We start from the raw sequence: 19,493 nt of genomic DNA on the forward strand, positions 1-19,493 counted from the left end.
AACTGTATTAAACAGCTTGCAACATGAGACAAATTTAAGACAGAGTATAGAGAGACACAGACAATAGTGACCAGCATGATAGCACACAATTAGCCTAACCTTTAAACGAGGGATTTCTAGAGACAGGTTTTTTCAGATTTGCAGTTATTTATGGGAAGCTCCTACGAAGCATGAAGGAAGAAACTAGAAAAGTGTGTAACACAGACTGACACTGTGAGCAAAATGGAGATTCATTAATTCTGCTCTTGGAAGATGCTACTACTGCTACCAGTCCCATCCTCCTCCCACCTGCTCAGCAAAACTCTCTTGCCAAAGGCTACCAGCTGTAAGTGAGCTAGTGAAAGAGGTGACTTCCCTGCTAAATCCCAGCTTGGTAACAGTACTGCAGAAGTTACAGCCTCCCCTGGCCTATTGGCAGAGCTGCTCATGTGAGGGACCTCTGATCCACCAAACTCAGTATCAAGTGGGTTAGCTTAGACCAAGTGAACTGCAGGATTTTGCTGATGTGGCCTGAAACAGGTTGCTGACTGTCCACCCACTGCTCTGACAGGAAAGTTGGAAGGTGGTAACATCCCGTAGGAAGGAAATGATGAAGAGCTGGGGAGGGGGAAGGAGGTAACTTCTAACAGTACTTTTAGATATGGATGATGCCTGGCCATGTGCAAGAAAAAAGTACAACAGTTAGAGCTTGTTAAGGGCCTCAGAAATGAAAGATTAATGTCTCAAAAATAGAAATGTACATACAGAGTAATTTTAAGATCTTGCAGTGAAACACAGCTCAAATGCCTGAGCTGTGCTCTGACTTAATCTGCTCCTAAGATTTTTCTGTGCTGGTTATCTCTGCCCCAAACTTTGGTCTTCAAAAAAATCTTTTTTGTCTCCTTTACATCCAAGTTAGAGGCATGAGATCTAGCTATTCGGTTGTAGACAGGGAGGAAAGAAAGCTCCTCCGCTTGTGCAGGAGCCTACCAGTCTCATTAGTTTGCTTTGGGTAGAGTTCTGCGATTCCTCTTTTAGACTTACATACGATGAACTTATTTTTTGTTTACAGTTCATATGATATAGAAGAAGAGTGTTTCTGCCTAGTAGAAATCAGTTTTATTACTTACAACCATAGTTTTTATACTTTTTTCTTCCCTAAAGAAACAGGGATAAAATTCTTCCTGCCCTTTTGCTGTATGTTATCTGTGCCCTATCTACTCTATAATTGAATATGTGACTGCATTATTACTTTGGTAAGGAATTAGTCCTTTGATAGTTTGATTTATGATTCTACTAGACAGTTGTGTATGTTGTTTTGAAAAGTAAGACTTCACAATTTTAGGAGAACTCTAACAGAATTTACCCTCTCTTTATACAACCAGTCAAGTCATTCTACTTACATACACAATACCATGGAAAAAATAATGTTAAGGCATCAAACTACCAACAGCAAGGAAAATCATTTATAGAAGCCACTTCATCTTGAAATAATACTTACCAGATGAACTGTTAAATGAACAGTCTAGAGCAGTGTTGATGAGGACAAGGGGCAATAACCTGGAGTTACAGAATGTTTATGCTGCTCATATAAAAGGAAGTGTCCAACAGAGCAATTAGAAGACAGAAATCTAAGTTCAGTAGAGGTTTCATAGATACGACAATATACACATGGGGATTTTTCTTTCAAGAAAGAATATCAAACGTATGTTTGTTGTTTCTCTTTAAAGTTCACGTCACCTGAAGTGGAAGTATCAAATCTAAAAGGTACTTAGATGCATGTCTCCCATGTGAAATCAATGGAAAGTGCAGTGGGGACCCAATCTAATTTCGTGATTGGACTTACTCACACTTTAAAACTAGACACTAGCCAAAGTGGGGTCCCAAACAGTTCCCCACTGATTTCACTTTGCTGTTCCTGCAAGAAGTACCCTCACAAAACACCTTCCTGTTGCTCCAGAAAAATCAATATAGTGGAAAAAGGAAAGGTCTTATCTCTTTTCATCGTGCTAATTCTCTGTTCACCTCTGCCCACGTAGTCTTTCACTCCTGCAGAATCCTTTTTCCCTGTGATTACTTTCCAGCAGTCAGCTTGCTGATTTAGCTAAATAAACAAAGAGCTTCAGGTGCCCATGAAACTGCACCCTCGCAACCACACAACCTTTAGAGGATGTCAGTTGTCTCTGCTCTGGACTCAGAGGAAACAAGTACATAGGACCACACTCATTCTTCAAATGCCTTCTACTGAATCAGTAATTTGTGATATCCTTCTTCTTCCATCAGCTGTTGTATACCACACTTCTTCACCATCACAGACAGGCATGCATTGGGACAGCATATATAGCAAAACCAGAAAGCATCAATATAAATGAAGACTAACTCAATCAGCAGACAGCAGTACAGCCCCTTTGTTTCATGAAGCAGTGCGCACTATCGATACATGTGCACAACAGCTCATGCAGATACACACAAGCTAATTTTAAACCAGCTCACAAGCATGGAACTGTCTGTAGGATACCCACACTGCTTCTTCAACAGGCTTTGCAAACTGCTCAAGACCAGTGCTACCACCCTGTGAGCTAGCTAAGCCTAAGGTAGGTGGAATACACCTACTTACCACCACCACAGTAACAGTGTACCATTAGTGAAATGCATTTCTACGGTGATTTCTTGTTTTCACTGAAATTACAATGCAGATTTGTTTGTGTTCTTAAACGAAAGCTTTTGTCCACTGCCAGTTAAAAGACAAAGTCATACTCTATAGCTAAGGGATCACCCTGACTTTTTGAAAAGCGTCCTTTGCCGCCATCAGAAAAGTCACATACAGCCATTTTTAGTTTCAAAAAAGATCACCGGCCGGCATCACTTGGAAAAGAAAGTGGAAATCCTTTCCCAGACTAGCTGAGGAGGACAAAGACATGTAAAAAGAAAAAGGTTGGTTGTGAGTCAAGTCTGTGGAGAACATCAGAAAAACTATCTAGCAGGCTGTTTGCAAATGAATATTGGTGCATGGCAAAGGCTTGGAAAAAGTAAATGCAAAAAGCTGGTAAGGGACATTTCACTTCAAACTACTTACACTACTTGGTTTAGACAAAACCAAGAGGAAAGACAAATCATTTAAGTTAAATTGTTGTTTGTCCCGAATGTTTACTAGCAATGCTGCAGCAGTCTGCAGTATGAGTAACAATTAAGAGCAGGATTAACAAACAATGCATCTTCTTTCAGTGCAGCAAAACCCTGCCGTTCTTTTTCTTTGAAGCTTTAACTACTTTGCAGTCACTGGATTAGAAGACTTGAGGACTTGCATACTTTCCAGACATGCTGAGCCTAATGACAACTTCCTTTACAAAGCAACAGCCTCACAATGAATAAACAAACTTAAATAGCAAGCCGTCCTTTGCACAGAGAACATAGCGGCAGATGCTATAAATTAGCTGGAATACTGTAAGTAGCATTTCTTCCCTCCGAGCAACTGCACAACGCAACACAGAACATCTATAGAAAGATTTATCTATAAAAACCAAAGGAAGTTTGCAGGCAAAAGAAAAAATATTAAGCAATGTTCAAAATGATACAAAGAGGCTCTTTCAAATAAATTCTATCAAAAGTATGATTAAAACCTTCAGATTCTGACAGCTTCTAGCTGACATTTTTATTGAATATAAAATGTGAATTTAAGACTCTGAAGATAAGCCATGAAGAGGACTCTACAAGTCTTCTATATAGAAGATTCTCGTAGTTATCAAACAAAACTCAGTATTTATTACTGTTCTTTCCTTTTACATTTCATTCTCATTGGCTAGTGGGCTAAGACTGTCAGTTTTCTAATTAGTGGTCAAATATATTTCCATGTCAATGACAGTTCTGAAAGCTATTCACACCTTACACAAAGTGCAGTGAGTTTAGAAAAAAGATCAGCTTTCCTGCAAACAACTGGAAGCTCACTAAACAGGATTAATTTGCCTCGTCTGTCAACTGGTCCTTTTCTTCCTGCATCTTGCATTTCTATGCTGTTTACAGCAGAAAAGAGATTAAGGAGAAAACTGCAACTCCATTACAAATGCTTAACATAATCAAGACACTCAAGGGGAAAAAAACATTTAGTGGCAACCCTTGACCCAAGGATAAACTTTGCCACTAAACCACGTAACGATTTAATTAACGCTAGAAAAGATTTGATTAAGGTTTGACCTAAAAATAGTTAATGTAGTCAATGTCATTTATTAGAAGCTGTGTGAAGACTTCTTGTATTCAAAGCTGTTATCGACTTTTACCAGGTGACCTATGTACAATTTCCAGAGCTGAACCTCATTTGTTAAAGTCCGGAGGGAGCTATAGCTAAATGTCATGCAACTTTAAAGATTCAAGCATTTTACAACTTTTTGTAGTTAGGCATTTGAAGGCATTCAGAAGTAATCTGTACTTGTATTCATTTCTCCACTAACATTGTGCTCTAAGAAATTAGGGGTTTTTCTTTATAAAACTAGGCAGAAGTTTACAAACTTGAGGGCTTGCAAAATCATAGCACAGAGTTACCATTATGTTTTCATTCCCAGACATTCTGTTGACAGAATTTTTATTTTTTTTTAAACAAAATGTTCTGCATACTTCACAAGTCATGTGAGTATTAACTTCAGGTTGATTAAGCGTCCTTTCCTATTTAATGGGAAGGGGGCAAAAGTCTGTAAGCCGAGTACATTGTGCATCACCAGTTTCAACAAACGACCATCCTAGTTTCTATTGCCTCTCACTTGGTTATATTGTAAAGGGAACACCGAAAAGGCTGAAATAGCATTTTCAAAAATAACCGTTTAAATGAAACGTAGATTAACAAAGACTCTGTTTGCCATCAAGCAAATCTAATTAAACAGATGAATACCGCTTAACAATAGAAGTACACAAGTATTTATTGCTGTGATTACGGGCTCTCGAGCACTGTGCTGCACATTCAGTGAAGAAAATGGAGTCTCAAACTTCATGCCTATCGAAGTATACCGAATCCGCACTTCCCACAGGTGGTTCAGACGATTATCACAAGCCCGTTTACGGGGTAGCAATAAAAAAAAAAATAAAATAAAAATCCCCAAATCCGCTTTTAATGGTTGTTTGTGATTTTATACTGCCTCCGAGAAGGCTGAAATGCTCTCACCAAATTTGAAATGTCTCCTGATGACATATGCAGGCAGAGAGCGCAGCAGTACCATCGCCCACAAAAGACGACGGAGATGCGCTGCCATGCTCGCAACCCGAGCCGCCCGAGCGCTTTTTTGGCCCATTTTGCCCCGTTCCCGCCGCGCTGCCCCCGCGGGAGCTCCGCGCTTGGCCAGGCGCTGCCCGGGAGCCCGCATCCCCCCCCGGGAAGCCGCGGGGGGAGCTCTGGGAGGGCAGAAAGAGGCTGGCAGTCGCAGTGGCAGATGCGGGAAGGGAAGGGAAGGGAAGGGAAGGGAAGGGAAGGGAAGGGAAGGGAAGGGAAGGGAAGGGAAGGGAAGGGAAGGGAAGGGAAGGGAAGGGAAGGGAAGGGAAGGCTAGGCTCCAGACACCCTGCACGCCTCCCTCCCGCTGCATCCAAAAAATCAGATTCAGCTGCTCGGGGAAGAAAGTGGGGACGGGGACAGAAAGCCCGGCATCTCCTTTTACATCCCGGAGGGGACGACGGTCACCCTCCCCCCGGCCCCGGGAGGAGGCGCTGCCTTCGACCACAGCCCCCCCAGCCTCCCCCCGCTCGGCCAGCAGATCCCCGGAGCCCGGGACCCCGCAGGAGGGGCAGGGCGGCGGGGCAGGCCGCGCAATTTGTTAGCGGGCCCCCCTTCAAAGGGAGCAATAAAGGCACTAGGAAAAATAAACGCGGCGGGAACCGACCCCAAATCCGCGAGCTGTGACATGCTCGCCTCCCGCTCTCCCCCCGGAAAACCCCCAGACCTCTAGCTTTCTGCTGACCCTCTCCCTTCATGGTAATGCAACAAATGGCAAGATCCAGCACCCCGGAGCTGAATAACAGGAAATATAGGCATCTGTCACCTCCCGGGGAGAGGTAAATGGATTAGCGAAAGCAACAAAGGGAAGAAAAGCCCTTTCAAACGTGCAATTGATTAACAAGTCCCCTCTAATCTGCAGCATCACTGTTTTTCCTTAAAGACATCATCGGTCTCCTCCTGCACTTCGGTGCAATTAAGTTAAAGCCAGGCAAGGCGGGGGGGGGGAAGGCGCTGCTTGCCCGCCGAGCTCCCGCACTGCCCGGTGGGGACAGCACGGGAAAGGTTACAAACCCGGCATGGCAATGGTACCGCCTGTCATCTCCGCCCGCAGTCCCTGGGCAAAGCGCCCCGGGAAGGAGTTTGTGAGCAAGGTTTATCTGCTGCGGAAGGGGAGAGGGCAATTTTCCAGAGAATGGTTTCACGAAAGATCAAAGAGCTGAATCCGGCAGCTCCTACCTCCCCGGTGCTTTTCACATCCCAGGGAAAACGAAAACGTTAAGCCTCCACTTTTCTGCTCTGAAAGCACCACACATCTTAGGCGTACGTAGAGGGGGGAAAAAGGGGAGGGGGAACTTTATGCGGCTTCTTTTACAGGAACTGTAACTCTTACACCATCGCGGCTCTCCAACCCCACACTAAGGTGCCTATAAATCACGGCGCTCGGCTCGGAGATGCCGGACAAGCTAGCAACTGTTCAGCAGCCGCACTGCCGCTGCCACGGCGCAAGGTCAGATGTTAATAAGGGCAGTTTATTCAGCCCTAAAAACAGTCGCGGAGCTCGCTGAACCGCGTCCTAGTGTTTCCCGAGTCCAAAGGCTGACCTCCTCAGTCCCCGAGGGTCGGCCAGGTACACAGAGGAAATGGGACCCTCTAAAGCTCAAAAACACACGGAAAGAGACCCCGCCGAGACTCCATCAGCTGCAAGCGCAGCGGCTGCCCCCTCGTCCACTCAACTTTAATCCCCCCCCCCCCCCCCTTGCTCCTGGTTCCCGCTGAGATTCTGGCAACACTCAACGGCCCAAATAATAACACATTATTATAACCACTCCGAGGGGAGGGCTGGAGGGCGGGCGGAGTGAAGGAGGAGGCTCCACTCATTGCTATCCACTCTCGGCAACAACAAAACCCCGAACTTTTCCTTTGTTTTCTCCTTCTTTCCCCCTCCCCCCAGTCGCCACCAGCCAGCCTCGGTGCGCTGAACCGGCCGAGGAGAGGCACGAAGCGCCCGCCGCCCGAGCCGGGCAGGGGCGCCGGGGTGCGCTCGGGGAAAATGTTTTAGCGAGCCCCCTTTAGCGCAGCCACCGCTGCCCTCGTCTCCTGCCAACCCCCGCCCCCTCGTAAAAAAACGCAACATCAGGTTTCCATTTTGCCAAGAACAAAAAAAAAAAAAGAGAGAATGCAAGGAGGGAAGAAAGAAATAAAAAGTAACCAACATCAGCCACCAGTGGGGATGCTGGCGGCTCCGCCGATCCCAAACGGATGCGCGCAACTCCCCCAGAACCCCGTGCAGCTCCCCCTGCCTCCCCTCTCCCCGCACACCCCTTCCCGAAAAGCAGCAGCCATCCTCCGGGCGTCCCGCTCCTTACCTGCCGCGCGGAGGCGGAGGAGCGAAGCGGCCGCCAGCAGGGCCAGGAGGCGGCCCGCCGCCCCCCGCCGCCCCGCCGCCGCCGCGGGGACCATGCTGCCCGGCCGGCCGCCGCGGCAGAGAGCCCGCGGGGTAGCAGCGCCTGCGGGCGGAGCGGGGTGCCGCTGCCGCGGGGCTGGGTGCTGCCGCAAACTTCTCCTCGGCGCCGCCGCTCCGGCCCTGCGCTCCCGCTAACGGACTGTCCCCGACTGGGGGCGGAGGAAGCCGCGCTCCTTTCCCCTCCCCCCCACCCCCCCCCTCCTCCTCCTCCTCCTCCTCCTCCTCCTCCAGCATCCCAACGTCACCCGGGACAAACCCGGCACAGGGGAGGGGAGAGGCGCGGAGGGGCGGACGGGACAAGGACAGTCCCTGCGCTCCGGCACCCTCTGCCGGGGGCGGCCCCCGCCTCCGGCCCCGGCGCGGGGTAGCCCGCGCCGGCCTTTCCCTCCGCACAGGGGCGGGGGGGGGGCCTGTGGACCCCCAGGAGCCAGCAGGGCGTAGGCCCCCTCTGAAGGGCGAGTCCTGCCCCCAGAAGCCTCGGGAGCCGTCAAGCTTCCTCGGAAAAATCCCCGATAAAAATAAGCGGGCGGGGGGGCACATCGGCCAAAAACACTGCTGCTTCTCTCCTTTGCCTCCTTACTCCTCGCTGCACAATTGACGCCTTTTTGCACCCAGACAGCATTAAGTTACTGAAAACAGTTACTCCTGCCCCCAAAACGTCCAGGGGCGTCTGCCCCGCAGCACGTACTCCAAGAGGCAAGGACCACCACGACTGGCATCTTCCTCTACGCGCTCTACCGGTTCTCTCTTGTTAGGGTGTCAAAAGTAAATTTTACTTTCTATCTTTAACGGGCAGAAAATTATCCTGCTCCCAATAAAGCTTCAAAGCATTTAAAAGTTATTTACTACCAGAAATAAGGGCATTCTGAGCAGAATTTAAAGACGCTCTTCAAAATCCTTTTTAGTTTCTGGTTTTTGCAGTTCAAAGAAATCAGTACGATAATGCCGAACTGTGAGCAGGCATCTGTTAACTGTGTCATATAAACTCCAAGAACACAGTAACACCTGAATATTTGCCATATTTTTGAAGTTATAATTTAACAGCAAATTTAATCAGATGTCTTCTCTATAAATACAACATTCCTATTGTTTTAGACCTAATTTCTAAGGATTTGATGCTGAGTAGTGCTGAATACATACAAATGCCTTTAAGTTATTCCCCAAATCAAGCTCAAAATTCACAATTGTTTCAGTGACATTCATTTTGCATTAAATTTACTTCTTATTGCAAACAAAGGCAAACGCTACAACATATTCTTTCCTCTCAGGTCTCCAGTTCCATCTTGAAAATTCTTCTGGCACCTAAGGATGACAAAGGGAGGTCCTGATCCCTACTTTGGAAGGAATGTAGGACTGACTGAATTCAGTCCCTTGCCATCACAACAACACATTTTATAATCCCTTTCATAGACATATGAAACCTGATGTAAAAGTAGTGAGGATCTTTTTTATAAGCTCCACTCTTTAGATTAAAGGCTGCCCCAGACCCTGCCTCTTTGATGGTTAGAAACCTCCTGCTAATTTCCAGCCTATAGGTACTCATGACCAGTTTATACTCCTTATCTCGTGCCACTATTATCCTTTCAGATAAATAGCTTCCCACTTCCCCTATGGTATAAAATGACCAGAATCACACCTCAACCTTTATTTTGTTACACTAAAAAAGCCTAAATTTTTAAATTTCCTCTGAAATGATCAGTTCTGCGTTCCCTGATCACCCTAATCCTTTTTTCTGCCACTCTGCCTACCCCCCCATCCTCCTGTATTTTTGGCAGTCTGATTTAATCTTTCTGAAGAGGGGTGGCTCGAGCTCGGCATAGTATTAGAGGTGCTTTCTCTACCAGAGCACTTCTAATTTCCTTTCTGTGCTGAAAAGACTGATACATCTTGATGATTGCAGCACCTTTCCAGTTACAGATATTCTATGATGTGTTAGAAAATCTACATCCTTTCTTTATAATTTCCAGTGCATACCTAACAGCAGAGAACTGCATCAAAATTCTACGTGTCTGGCCTCGCAAATCCCCCCCTTTTTTTGTATCTCAGGTCATCAAGACCAGTTCTTTCTGTAAGATATCCTGCTCCATCTTTTATCAAGAATATCTCTCGGCTCTGCATCAGCAAAAAATTTTGGCTGCACATTGATAATGTATCCTAAGGCTTTTATGAATACATTAAATATATATTAAATATCAGAGATCAATAGTGAAGAGCATCCCTCCACCTAATAGTTTGCAGTTCAAAATTTCTCATTTTCCTCTCTTCTGCCAGCTCATGATCCACCTTACAGTCTATCGAGGAATCCCCATAAGCTCCATCTTAACCCATAACTTCCCGTATGGAGGTGTATCAAATGTTCAACTCAAGTCCAGATGAATGATATCTAGTATGTCCTTTTTTTGAAAATCACTGCAAGGAAGCTATTAAGGTCACCTGACTCGATATCTCTTTAGTAAATAAGTTTTATTCTATTAACTTCCATGATGTTATTTTTTCTTCCAAACTCTGTTCTAGAGCTTTGTAAATTCCCAAGGCCAAACTAATAGATTTGTAGGTATCTGGATGACTTTTTCTCACTCTTCATAAATATCACCTACAGAGCTGAACAAAGCCTTGATCTCTGGGGAAATGGGCAAGATCACATAGCCACATAACGTGATACAGGAAGCATATGAAGCACGAGCTGAGGATAACAAAAAGACTATATACTCTTCTGCTCTTCTCCAGAATAAAGCTGTTACTTGCCACTGGCTGTAAGTAGCCAGTGTGTTTGTTACTTCCCAGTTACACGATACTGCACCTCCTTCAGTAGATTACATGAGAGGGGTGGAGAAGGGAAAGAAAAATACATGTGACTAGGCCTGCAGTTGAATGTATTCCCTCTCCTTTCCCCCATTTTTATCCATTTTCATTTTATTCTACAATTCTGGCAATATCTACTGTTTGGTTTTGATAAGCATGCTTCTTACTAGGTGATGGGACTCATTTTCTAATGCAGGGCAATAGATGAACTCAGTGCCAAGAAGTGTGGCCAAGAAACTAAAGCAGAGACAGTGCTGTGACTTTTACAACAAAGTTTAATTAGTTAAAACCTATAGCAGTTACCTGCCTAAAACCTTACAAGCTCTGACCCTATGTTCCTCTGAAGCTTATGATTGTTCAGCTGAGTTTCTTACCTTCCAAACATAATGGGGGATAAAACTGCTTGCATAAATTAGTCTACATTTTGCATAATCTTCCCAAGAAATAATATTTTGCTTTTTTCCTCTGATGCACTCAAAAAAGCCCACTAAATAACTAGGATATGGATCCGAATAATTTTTGCATTTGGGAATAAATTAGCATTTGATAGAAACTTCAGTTGTGAATTATTTTTCTGACTTAGCAGGGGAAACCGGTTAAGTTATGAAAGCTAAATGACTAGACCAAGTTAGCTATTGAGAATTTAAGTCTCCATAGCCACAAATTATTTTGTCACTGACCACAAAAACTGCCATTTCATATTTCATATTTGCAGAGAGAATCACTTGGCAGGACCAAGGTGAAGTCACTACAGTGAAGAAACCACAGTACAAATTCTTGCTCTGTGTTGTAGAAAAATATGCACAGCAGGCAAAGAAGCATGGACAACTGCACATTTCTTCTGAGCTGGTTCACCCTACTTGTGTAAGCCATTAGAGTGCTCACTTGTGTTCTGCAGCATATGGTCCCAAACTGTTTTGTCACTATTTGACAAAGAAAAAGCTGTGCGTGTATTTGTTTGCATGACCATATGGTATGTGCCTGACAGGAGTAGTTGAGAGCAACGGGCAAAGCTGGAAGTCAGCCTGAACTTGCTTGGAAAACCCTGACAGAATTTGGATGGATTCCCTTTGCCATGTGTGTCTGCTTTCATAACAAAAGTAACTTTAAAGAAAATGTAAGATCAGATGTGGTTCAAATTTCAAGGTCTTAGTGTTCCTATGATCATTCTGCAAGCTTAGATAAGTTTTAATTGGTGCACTACCTTTATTAAAAAAATTCATGCTACACCTGATCTTTCTATTCCTATGATGAAAGCAGCGCAGCAAACATTACTGCAAACATTACCTACATGCTTCACATTTGCAGGATCAGCTCTTGGGCTTTCTTGCACAATGGTGAAGCATGTCCCACAGAATTCTGCTATGGGCCAAAACTGGGGGAAAAAAAAAAAAAGGATGTAGGCATCTAAAATAGGATTCAGACAGGCTTCAGACACCCAAGTCCAAAGTTGTAATCCAAAAACATGCCTGTTTAATGTTGAACATCTCATTAGCTGTCTCCTATTTGGTGTAATCATTCCTTGCATACCTGGACATTTATATATCACCAGAACTGCCCCAGCTATAGCAACCAAATGCCCAGTTCCGCTGAAGTCCAGAAACTTTCCTGGCACAACGCTTGAGGCTCTTGACAACCCGTGCCTGATTCTGACCACCCAAACATTTTTACTTGCTGTCTTCTGAAAAATACAGCTTGGAAGGAGACTGTGGTGATGGCACTCAGTGTTAGCATGGGTCCAGCAAATACCAGCTTAATGTATGAAGAGCTGGGCTCTTGACCCTTCTCAACATCTAGGCCCTCAGGGAGTGACTTGGCCACAAGACGCTATGCAGAAGAGCAGGACACACTCTATCTCTCTTACTGAAGCTGTGCCATTGTATGTAAACAAATGTGAGAGTCTTGGGATGGAAGTGAGAAGGCCCAAGGTAAAGCCCAGCTGTGTGTCTCGGGCACTGAGCAAGGTGTAGGAAATCTATGAGACTGGTCACCCTGATAAATGTTATAGTTAGCGAATCACTGAATAAAACCAAAAATAGTTTTGGAACAGCCACACTGCATGTTCACAGTCTATCTGCACACTTCTGATTTTTTTTTAATGAAACTTGTAACTATCAAAATAAAAAACAAGTTAAAAACACTCATCAGAAAACCTTTTTCCTCTGGAAGCAAAATAATATCAGGTTTTGATGCACACTTTTAGACCGTTATTTATTATGCTTTAAGTATACATGACATTGAGATACATATATATATATATATATATTAAAATAGCCACAATAAATATTTTGAAGGAAATAGTTTACCTCCGGAAGGTAAAGCCCATTTCTAAATGGGCTCATGAGTCATCTCCCTTCTTGCTTTTGTTTCCAGCTCTACCCATACAAACATATCTTAAAGGTCTTTTCCAACCTAAATGATTCTATGATTCTATATCAAACAGTATTGCCACAGAAGCCATCCCACCACAGAATAAAGAGATCTGACAAGTATTCACATCATCAACATTTTTTAAAAAAGATCACAGGGTATTTCTCATGCCTAGAACCACAGGAAAAAATAAACACAGCTTTTCATTTATCTCTCAAGTCAGGATGTAGACAACACTCACAAAAGTAGAGCTGATTCCCCTAACCTGTGAAATCATACTCGCCTGATGGTCTGAACAACATGCAGTGTCTTCAGACCGATGCTTTCTCAATCCTCTCAGCCATAAAAACTGGAAGGGGAAGAAAGCTGCATCTCTCTTCTCTATCCATTATTCCTACAGGTAAAACAATTAGAGAATGACTTATTGAAGATTAGAATCTGAATAGAGAATGGGATTTAGACTTCCATTATACAAACAAACAAGAACATGAATGTCTGAATTATTTTAATTTAGAGCTCAACTAATCCTTGAAATTGTTATGATTACACTAAAGAGTGATCTTGGCATTTAGTCTCTCATACTCCAAAAAATAAAACTGAGGTTCTTCTTTCATGCAATTTTCATTATCGTTTGTTGTTAGTTGCACTGAAATACTTGTGTATTTATTTTAGTTGTTTATGTCAGCCATTGCCATGGCACTAGAATGCTACAGTTTTGTAAATAACATGTGAACAATTAAAATGGCAACTATTTAAGTTATGTAAACTCCAAAACAAGTTCTAGCTGTCAAGCTGGAGCACCAACATTCAGACATTTGACGGATTTCAAAGTTAAAAAAAGGGTGTCTGTGTGCCCCTAACACCCTAAGTTACTTGCTGAGTTCATACAGAACTATAAATCCATTACCCAGGCTCTCAGTACTAGGATACTATGTTAAGTACTGCAGTTTACAAGGCAACACCAAAAAGACAACATTCTCTCAGTGAGGCAGACACAATGTCAGTGGATCTAGACACCAGAGAATGGTACACTACGCAGGATAAAAATACAGTTCAGTTTCAAAATGCATCAGATCTTTGCAAGTCACCACAAAACTATATATTGTTTTATTTTGAAAGGTCATCATCTGGACATGAAGGTGTCAGACAAACGCTGGGCTGAACCAAGAGTTTAAAAGTCAGCACCCAAGGGGTATTGACTAGAGAGAATGCTCTTTTGAGAGCCTTGATGTGCATGTCAGCATCTAAAGGACAGTTGTGGGGGAAGTTGAGAGGGAGGAAAGAAGAGAAGGTGAGGATTTTTTTGTTTTGGTTTGGTGTGGTTTGGGTTTTTTGGTTTTGTTTTGGACTGGGTTTTTGGTGGGTTTTGTTGTTGTTTTGTTTTTTAAAGCTAGCCTTAGCTAGAGAACAGGCAGTCTTCAACATTGACACGCAGCGGTTCAGGGCCACAAACAGGAAGCAGAAATTGTGTGCTCTGTTCCCAAGAGCGCTTAGGAGAACTCCAGATGTGAGACATCTCATTACAAGCTTGTCAAAAGTGCACCAAAGAATGGCTTGGATTTGAAAAAAAAAAAAGAAAAAAAAATAGATGGATATACTTGAGAAAGAGGTAAAATCTGAGAGAAAACTAGAAGCAGTCAGCACAAGCTATTATTTCTTATGCCACAGACGTGAAGTTTCTTGCAACTCCTCTGCCTTTGCAGGTACAAAGCAGCCCCCAAATGGACAACAAACTCAGTCTAGCAGAGGCAGGCTGAACACATTGCAAACCTGCGCTACGGATCAGTCACGTGGTACAATGACATTCCTCTCCTTCCCTCCTCTCCCCCCAAACTCAGTGGTACATATGGCATACACACATAAGGGAGCAAGAGCAACCATGGGAAGAACTTCAAAGACAGCACACAAACAGTAATGGGAACATGAATACAACTGAAATCCATTGGGTGCTGCTGTGTTCTGTGGCATGGAGCAGATGAGTGCTGTTGGCTCTCAGTATACGTTCCCCAGTGTTTTCCCTTTGGTCAACAACACTGAGGAAGACAGTCTGCCACATTTTTCCCTTCTCTCACCCACAGTCTGAACTTTAAGACTTATGAAAAGAAAATTCAGCTTATTGATTAATATTAAAATATTCGGGATACCATAAGCTAATAATGCGTTCTACAGCATTCACAGACCATTGTGCTTAAAGAATGGGAACCTGAGAGAGAGACATGGATTCGGATAGATGTACAAGCATGAATGAAACTGTTTCACACACACACAAACCTAGTCAACAGTATGGATAACAGAGACTCGACACTGAAGTACACTAAAAAAGATGCGATTACATTGGATTCTACTTTTGAAACATTTTAAAGACTGCACAAAACCCTTCCTCCCCAGAGAGATCTGTGAAGCCAATCAGCTGGAAAGAAAACAACAACTGGGTCCCCAACTCCCACATGGATCGTTGAGGTTCTCATCTATTAAAAGCAGCATAGTGCTAACAAGTAAAATTATTTTAAAATAGATTTTTTTTGTTATATACAATTACAAGGTTGCACTGTGTCTGAATTGGCTATCAAATGGTTTTGATCTTGCAGTGCTATCTACCTGTTATATAGTGTTTTTTCCGTCTTCGTTTCATGTTCTCTTTGCCTGTGCACCAGTCCCATACTTAACAAAAAATAGAAAAGTGAGATACTTCTGTTCACTTAAAAGATGCTCTCTACCTCTTCTCATTCCCTTTACTGGAATTGGAACAATCTGAACAGTTATTCACTACCCAACTACGAAAAGGAGTCTGCGCCTTTTTTGTCCCTCTTTTAGAACGTCTTTGTTTTTATTAAAGTGGATTTTTAAATATCTAATTATCACATCTCTTCTATGCAGTTACATTCATTAAATTCTACAAGTAGAAAAACCTTATCTAAACGTATTTTTCCCTTCAAGATCTTATTATCATCCCTTTTACATTCTAGGTCTTTCATTCACGAAAGAGACACAACAAGATTGGAGACTAGCAATAATTAGAAAAATGATTCATGTTTTGTCTTAGATATAAATTGCAAGCTCAGTCTGATCTGCCAAGGGAGATAGGTAATTGCCTCAACCTAGGGGCAGATTAGATAACTCTCCTGAATGAAAAGGTCTTATCTCCATACACAACACAGGGAGAAGAAAAGGGACAGAAGGTAAGTTGTTTCACCTTTTACTAGGGAATCAACATTTTTGTACCTGGTCAGCTACTTTGGTGGCACCATGGCCTGTTTCACTTCAGGAATTGTAATAATATACTTCCTGGTTTGAGTCCGATTTATGCAATTGAATTTCTGTCTAATCTGAGGCTCTGCTTACAGGGATCAGTATCCCTCATCTGGCATCAGCCAGCATTCCCCACTTTGAGCAAACAGGCAAGGATGGATTGCCAGATCAGTCACTGCTCTTGTCCCCTAACAGCTGTAATTTGACCAAGATCAAACAGGAGAGAAAACTTACTTTGGTTCCTATGTTGTTTATAAATTGCTGAACCACAGGTTTTGATGGAGGTTTATCTCACTTGCATAACATCAGCTGCTGCGCTACACAAGTGTCTACCTGCCTTTACGTGAAAGGCTTTTAAATGAACACTTCTTGGTATCTTTCTTTCCCATCCAACCATAGCAGCAGCAGTCAACTTCTTACAACAAATCTGTAATTAAATTAAATAGCGCAGTTAAATTAGACTCAGATGCTCTGAGCTTTTGCATAGACTTGATGATATCTCTGAGACACCAGTGTCATTTTTGTGGAGAAGAGTTCATCTAAAAGGCCCCAGCATGTGCCAGTTGCTGCCTTGTGCAACAGCTAACGTTACGCAACGCTGGCCCGGCGAAACTCGGACCCTGAGCACAACTGCCCTCTGCCAGGTTCTCAGCAACTACCGAGCAGCATGGGAATCAACTCAGCTAAGAAAAATAGGAAGTGGAGAAATGGGACAGCTCGTTTCTGACTCCAAGCTGAAGCCCTCTGGGAACGTCAAGGATAAATGGGGAAAGTCTGAACAGCACTTCTTCTCTTGCCTGTAAGTTGTGGATAATAGGGAAAGCAAAGACAACGGAAGATAATATTATTTCTCTGTGTGGTTGGTTCTGAAGTACTCAATATTTAACAGCAGTTAAGTCAGACAAGAAGGCATAGACTGCTTTGGCAGAAAAGCTGCTGTTTAGTCTGTAACATAAAACATACGAAGGGGGTCTATTTAAACATTGCATTTCTACACTTGCATAGCTTTTAATTCAACAGGAAGGGGGAAAAGACAGCATAGATAATTGTACTTTTGAAAGGGTGGGAAAGGAATCAGGAGACTTTTGTTATATAGTGACTTACAGTGTACAGGGCTGCTCACACTGAAATGAACCTGAATGGAGCAGACTGAGCCACACATGGCACTAGAAATAAAAACAACTAAATAAATACATCTGGGTGGAAGGAACCATGAGAAATCATTTTTTCCACTGTAAAAGGGGGGGAAAAAAATGGAATATTTTTTAGCAGAACTGTTGCCAGTGGGGCTGAATGTGAAACCTACAGCTTGCCATGGATGCTAACCTCATTGAGGAAGTTTCTTTGTGAACAAGAGTTTAGGTTCCTAGAACACGGAGATTGTAAATGCATATTTTATTAATTATGTACCACAGACGTGGTTTTATACTGATGTGTGTATACTATTGAAATAAAGAACCTTACAAGATCTTCTAATGCAACCAATCACCAGTATCCCAAACCCACATTTTTGTTTTCTTTTTGTTTAAATTCTTTGGAAACATTGTAATGTCATTAAACTAAAATGAAGAAGACAGAATTAACAGTGCAATAAGGAGAAGATAACTTAAAACAGAGTTCTGCATATATTCGTTCTACTTCCAGTTTCTGTTTACATTTGCCATTTCATAAAATTATGTGTTATTGTATTCTCAGGCAATAAAATTCCAACAAAAATTTAGCCAAAACACAAATATATTCCTCATATACAACATGACTGAGTTAATGCTAACGCTACTCTTGGAAATTTAACTTTTGCCGTCTACTTTTAGTTTACACCTTCAACATTTTAAATAGCAGAAAAGAAGCAACTGCTGCTAAGGATTCGAGGCGAAAGCCTAATCAAAAAAATCTTGTCTTTAGCATTGATAACACCACCAAAGGACTGTGATGTTTAAGACCTTAAAGTTAGCCTTCCTATTACCTACCATAAACTCCATGGGGTTCATTTTGTTTATTTAGTGGTATATAAGGTCGAGGTGACTTCTAGGACTATTTGAAGCCATAGCTTTTTCAACTTTCATTAGAAATCACATATATGCGTCAGTGGCAGGATAAACTCTAAAAGAATCCATTTTTAAATCAAAAAGCAGATTTAAAGACAGATTTCTATCAGTGCATTTTACATGACTATCCAAGGATTTTGATTTGATCCACCCTCAGCAGGGGTGCCTGTTATTTAAACCATGTGGTATCCACTTGGTATGCAGGGTATAATACTGCTGCTGTCAGCATTTGCTTTAAAATCTGATGCAATATATTACAAAGAAGATTTGAACAATCATAACTAAAATTTGTTGGGAAGACTTGAAACAAAGGATTGAATGAAGTTGAAAACTTATGGAAACAATAAAATCTGAAATGTTATAAAAAGAAACTTAGTATCCACATGGGAACTACTCTACAACCTTCTTGGCAAATTTTAATCAGACATGCTTAACAAAAGTAATATAACTAACTTCTATATAAACAAAAACATGCATACCTTCCAACAAAGGGATTAAACATTACAGTTAACATTTTTTAGGACTACCATATATAGGAATACTTGGTGCAATCTCATGGCACTAAACTTAGAGAAAAATGCATAGCCAATTAGCAAAATAATTTCCAGTACATATCTGTTTATCAGGTCATCTTTTGCTATTTTCCACTGTGAAGACTATATTTACATTAACATTTATACAATGTAATTCTACCAGTTTTATTCCATCTAGCTTTATTTGGTCTTACTAAACCTCAGGAGAGACTTTTCTGTCCAACACACATACACTGATAACCATAACCTTCACAACCTGCCATATTTAAACTTATTTAAAGCTTTACTATCAATGTTGCTATAATTTGATATTTAGACAGGTCTGTCAGAAGTTATGAAGGACTTCAGATGAAACAGTTGTTTCCCAAAGAGATCTAAAGCTTTACTGTAAATTACACACAGAGAGGCGGAAGACACAAGACTTGAAAATAGAGATTTACCTCATAATAAATACTTTGTACAATACAACTTACTGATTGAGAGGTTTTCAAAATCTTATGGAAACATGAATATATGCAACCTGAAGTTAAAGAAGCTGTGTTAACAACTTTTTAGAGGTGAAGAATCTAAAACCATGGCGAGATGGACCAAAATTTTATAGCAATTGGAGAAATAAAACCTGCATCTTAGATCAGGATATGAAAACTCGTATCACTTTGACTTTCAGTCTGTGCTTCAGAAGACTGGCCTTCATCTACATGAAAAAATCCTTCCTTCTCTACTAAGCAGCAAAGTCTTCTCTGCCAAACTTTACTTGCATTACTTCTAACATCTTGAGAGCTAAAAAGCGATGTCGAAGCGTAAGAGCACCCCTTAATATACAACATACAATGTTTGCAAACATGGAAAGAACTAC

General features: G+C 42.3%; 1 protein-coding gene across 1 annotated transcript in view; it reads right to left on the reverse strand.

Annotated features, from left to right (window-relative positions):
• The window catches only part of ROR2 (receptor tyrosine kinase like orphan receptor 2), a 159,486-nt gene extending 151,614 nt beyond the window's left edge, over positions 1 to 7,872 (reverse strand). Inside the window, 2 exon segments of the mRNA XM_076362418.1 lie at positions 7,541 to 7,689; positions 7,691 to 7,872. Of these exon segments, the coding sequence (XP_076218533.1) occupies positions 7,541 to 7,689; positions 7,691 to 7,872 (331 nt within the window).
• Between the last annotated feature and the right edge of the window lie 11,621 nt (positions 7,873 to 19,493).

This window comes from Aptenodytes patagonicus, chromosome Z, assembly GCF_965638725.1.
Source record: "Aptenodytes patagonicus chromosome Z, bAptPat1.pri.cur, whole genome shotgun sequence".
Lineage (NCBI taxonomy): Eukaryota > Metazoa > Chordata > Aves > Sphenisciformes > Spheniscidae > Aptenodytes > Aptenodytes patagonicus.